This window comes from Notothenia coriiceps, unplaced genomic scaffold, assembly GCF_000735185.1.
Source record: "Notothenia coriiceps isolate Sejong01 unplaced genomic scaffold, NC01 NC01_scaffold00037250, whole genome shotgun sequence".
Taxonomy (NCBI): Eukaryota; Metazoa; Chordata; class Actinopteri; order Perciformes; family Nototheniidae; genus Notothenia; species Notothenia coriiceps.
In genome coordinates this window covers 12001257-12006304 of record NW_011369951.1, presented here as the reverse complement: position 1 = coordinate 12006304, position 5048 = coordinate 12001257, and the positions used below count along the sequence as shown (strand labels likewise).

The window sequence follows — 5048 nt, the reverse complement described above, 5'->3', positions numbered from 1 at the left end:
CGGTGGAGATGAGGAGGTGTCGGCGTTCTGGCGATTTACTCGGAAGGCAGTCCCCAAATCCGGGGCCTTCCGGCCGGGGATTTTGGGCGGCAGTATCATACTAAAGCCAGTCCCCAACTCCGGGACTTCCGGCCCGGGGATTTTGGGCGCAGTATACCGCCGTGAAGTTGTTGCGGCCTGCCAATTAAACCCAAAGCAGGAAGAAGTAGAAGTGACGTCAGGCTTCATTTGCCTAATCCACCCCCAGGGACTTATTCGGTGTGAACGCGATCTGTATTTAGTTCATCAGAACTAAAGAGTTCTGATGAACTAAGTTCTCATGAACCTTTGTGGGAAAAGTACTGCGGTGTAAAAGCGCATAATGATGTTACACATGGAGTTGCCGTGATGCAAGTCAAATCTCAGACTTGATCTGACCAATAAAGTATTATCGTATTTTCAGGACAGGAGCCGGTGTAGTGGATACGTCCACAGATGGAGACATGAGCAGCGTGTGTGCGGTGCAGCGCGCCGACGGCACAACGCTGTACATCACCAGGTCAGTGCGAGGAGATACACTCAATTACATCTGCAATTCTTTTACATTTTATAACCCCTGTACTTTTAAAAAATGACATAACGGATCATAGCTATGTAATCAGATGATAATAGCATAGGAAATGATGTTTGAGTGAAAGTGGCCGTACAGTAACGGTTAATATTCTGCATTTCAGGGATCTTGCCGCAGCGATCGACAGAAAAGAAAAGTACAATTTTGATGAGATGATTTATGTGGTAAGGAAAGGGGTTTCAAGCTTTCTATTTTTACTTTTTACATTTTTAACACTGCTGTCTTTTTAAGAATAAAGCAGCCATTAATTCATAAACAATTACACAACTCAATAAAAAGTAGGTAAATAAATACAATTAAAATACAAAGTCCAGGTTCATTTGTGAAAAATAACATAAAAAGCAAATCAAAAGTGTTATTTATTTTAATAAATAAAGTAATTAATAAAAATAAAATAAATAAAAAGCTTAATAAAATGTCAACAGAAAATAATAGCTTGGTAAATAATGAAGTTAATGAGGAACATAGGTATATTTTCTAATAAATATATTTTCTTTTTCATAAATTTTTCCTATTAATGTGCCTTTTTCTTAATCTTCAAATTAACCACTTCATTTATTTGCTAATTGAGACTTTTATTTCTACATATATTTATTGACTGATTCCTTTATTTATTCATTCATGTATTTGAATGGGACAAATACAAATAAGATTGTGAAATCTGTGTGACTAACAGACACAGGAGCAAGAAATAACAAATAATAGACAAATGCAACATAAAAAAACATTGGCATATTAAATACTGGACTTTCCCACTGAAGTGTCACTTTTTTTTTTTTTAATGTCCTTCTTACGAACCAATGTATTGACAGAACAAAAAATAGTATGCAACAAATGCCCTGCCATACCCTGCAGTGTAAACAAACATTCCGAAAACTGATTGCGTTCGGGATGGAGTGGCGCAGTGGGCTGTGCGTTGATCATCAGATCAATGGTGGCGTTGGGGAACTCCAGTTCGAAACCCGCCGCCACTGCGTCAGGCCGGTGTGTCCTTGGGCAAGACACTTCACCCGAATTTGCTCCTGTGGGTACTGTCCACAGTACATGACCGTTACATGTGTGTAATGTGTGTAATGTGTACTTGTAAAGTCCCTTGATGACTTTGAGGTGGGAAGATGGGCGGAGTGGCGCAGTGGGCTGTGCGTTGACCATCAGATCAAGGGAGCACCAGTTCGAAACCCCCCGCTGCGCCTGTAAAGCCGTTGTGTCCTTGGGCAAGACACTTCTCCTACATGACCGCTACATGTGTGTAATGTATATTTGTAAAGCGCTTTGAGCATCTGGAAAAGCGCAATAATAAATGTACGGAATCTTATTATTATTATTATTATTATTATTATTTTGTGACGTCAAATCCTGTAATTTTCTTAGAGGTTTATCAAATGTTTATGCAACTTTTACAACTCTTGAATGTCTATTTTCTTTACTTGAACTCTCTTCACATGCTTGTTATTGCTACATATTGATCATTTTTGCTGAATTGAAAGCATATTTGTTCTTTTTTTTAGACGGATAAAGGTCAAGCCAATCACTTCAACCAGTTGTTCCACGTTCTGCGTGCTTTGGGACATTCTTGGGCTGACAGGTAGCAAGAAAAACAAGAAAAACAACAACATAACACAGTGGAGGTTTCATTGATTTGTCGAATTTGTTTAAATGTTAATTTTGTAGTAGTTGTATACAGGTCTTAGGAGATAGTTTATAATCAAGTAAGTGTTCTTCTCTGGAATACATATTCTGTTTCTGAGAACAGTATTTTCTCTGTCTTTATAATTGTAACCAAATGTAAAAAAAATGGATTGAGCAATATTTCACAAAATCATCACCCCACCCACAGACCGCGGTTTCTAATCAGAAACAGCTCTCAAAGATAGCTGTGTTGTCTGTGTCAGTTTACATGCTTTGCTGAATACATTTACTCATTCACTTAAGTTAACATTTTATTTAGATTTGTATGTACTTTTTAAGGTATGTTTTATAGACATGTTATGCTCCTTTTTTACTCCTTTTGTGTTCATCTGATAGTTTAGTAACTTTAAAATAAAAAACTGTTTTTAAATAATTTGATAAACACAGAACATATAATACATATAGGCTATAATATCATAACATCAAATAGGTGTTAAAATAAGCTTTACCTCCACCGACTTCAACATTGAAGTGCTGCTTACATGTTAATGCATCAGTAAAGATAAACAATGATATCCATTAATATGTTATAACATTAAAAAGGGCCGTTCAGCAAAATGACTGCTGTTTCGAAAAATACGTATCCATTCTTATCAAGCTAAAACTGTGACTAGCACTCACACTTATAACTGAGAAATTGTTCCAAGTGTTATACTGATTTTCTTAATAAATGAATGTGTGTTTGCAGGTGTGAGCATGTGCCCTTCGGCCTGGTGCGGGGCATGAGCACCCGCAGCGGGGAGGTGGTGTTTCTGGAGGACGTTCTGAACGAGGCTCGCAACAGGATGCTGCACAACATGAGCCAGTCAAAGAGTAAACACAGTCATACTTTAAATGATCGGTTCTTTATTGCATGCCTCTGTGTGCCAAAAGTACATTTGCATGTCCCCAAACATCCGTTATTATATTTGTAAGTAACATTTGTTTTATAGATGGAGCAGGAGTCATTTAAACTTCAACTCATGAACACCTTTTATTTACGAAATGTGTTTGTACGGCGACCTTGAGAGCCTTGAAAGGCGCCTATAAAATAAATGAATTATTATTATTATTATTAAAGGTCATTAAAGGTTCCCTCATGGGCAAACAAGTTCTAGACATACGCACCCCCCTTTTGATTCGAGTAAAACGAATCAAAAGGGGGCGTACTAATTTATCAGAGTAATTCTAGTAATGGTACATTAGAAAGGATTTTAAACGGACATTAGTAAATTATTGCTTTAAAGGAAGTGTGTGTCAATGCAAAACAAGCTTTTTTCAACAACATTAGCACAATCACAACATTGCATCAATATTTTCAAATGGCAAATACTAAGAGAACGGTCTATGATTAACCTCTGTCTTACTTCCCACAGCGACAAAAGAAATGGACGACCCTGAGGACACAGCAGAGAAAGTGGGAATCAGCGCACTAATAGTCCAGGTAAATTGTTAGTTTGAACTTTAGTAAAAGATCTGACTTTTCTGCTCAATATTATTTAAAGGGGAGCTATCATGCAAAATGCACTTTTTGATGTATTTTATACATAAAGATGTGTCCCCGGTGTGTCGGGGAACTCACGCAGCGTCAGAAAATAAAACCCTGGCTGCATCTCAGGTCGATTATTTTCATTTCCTCGCTCGTCGGTCCTCGGTCTCACCGGAAGTTGATTTGTCTGCGCCATCTTGAGTACCGTCCCATGGCGCTTATTTCTGCCGGAGGAGCGTGGGACGATAATCGAGGAACCACCAGAACATCCTCCGATGAAATCCACAGATACTCGCCCCGCCCCCTTACTGTGTATCGCTCCCTGATTAGACGATGCAGCGCATGCACTGATCTGATGCTTCTTGACATGAGAGCAGTTTCCCAGCGGAGTGAAGAAAATACATGAAACCCACGAGAGTCACTCCTCAGTCTATACTGTGTTTTGTTTCAATTCATGTATCATTTAGTTACAAATATATCTGAACAACAAAGTGGTCAAAAAATGTTTTATTCATTTATTGGAAACATTTTCATAATCGCTTTTTTCGTTCATACATTTTAAGAATGGCGTTTATCTTTTTTGAGAATGAGTTCTTATTTTATTTAATGTATTTGGGTCTACAACAGATGATACAAATGTTTGTGTCAGTAAATGTGTACTAACAGAGGCCGAGGTGTTTGTGAAAATAACGGGGACAGAGCTGCTGCTGCGGACGTCGCTTCACGTGACGCTCCGGAAGAAAGGACGTCCCATTGCTCTTAAAACTAATTTCCCTGCTTCTCGTGGTTTCCTTGCGTCTCTCCATGCTTCCCTGGTGGGAGGGACTAAACGCAGGGAAACGACGCAAGTGAGGGACGCAAGGATTCCATTTAATCGACCTGAAAAGCAGCTCCTCTCTTTTCCTCCGTACCCAAATCTCTAAAAACGGGGCTACAACGGAGATGATCCAGATTTGCGTCCGATATGACGTAATATCTGAAATGTGGACCCACGGCCCAATCAGAAACGTTGCTATCAGAAACAATGCCCGACTGTTTTGGACGTAATATGGTCGATGCATGTTTACATTAGCATCGCTAACACTCAGAGCTAACCTGTACGGCACAGAGCATGTGTGTGAAGAAGCAGGAAATAAAAAGGAACTCACCTTGTGGTATAACCGGCAAGAGAGAAAGCCTTCGAGCTCCAGACTGTTTCAGAAACAATCCTTGAAAATCCATGATATGGCGTTTCATCACCGCAGTATCTGCCGGTAGCATCTCCCCCTCCTTTTTTTTATC

At 39.2% G+C, this 5048-nt stretch overlaps 1 protein-coding gene across 1 annotated transcript in view; it reads left to right on the top strand.

Annotated features, from left to right (window-relative positions):
* Window positions 1-5048, top strand: part of rars2 (arginyl-tRNA synthetase 2, mitochondrial) — an 11710-nt gene that overhangs the window by 4717 nt on the left and 1945 nt on the right. The window contains exons 11-15 of the mRNA XM_010796726.1: window positions 443-538; window positions 714-774; window positions 2119-2195; window positions 2988-3112; window positions 3655-3722. Of these exons, the coding sequence (XP_010795028.1) occupies window positions 443-538; window positions 714-774; window positions 2119-2195; window positions 2988-3112; window positions 3655-3722 (427 nt within the window). The remainder of the gene's footprint in view (window positions 1-442; window positions 539-713; window positions 775-2118; window positions 2196-2987; window positions 3113-3654; window positions 3723-5048) is intronic.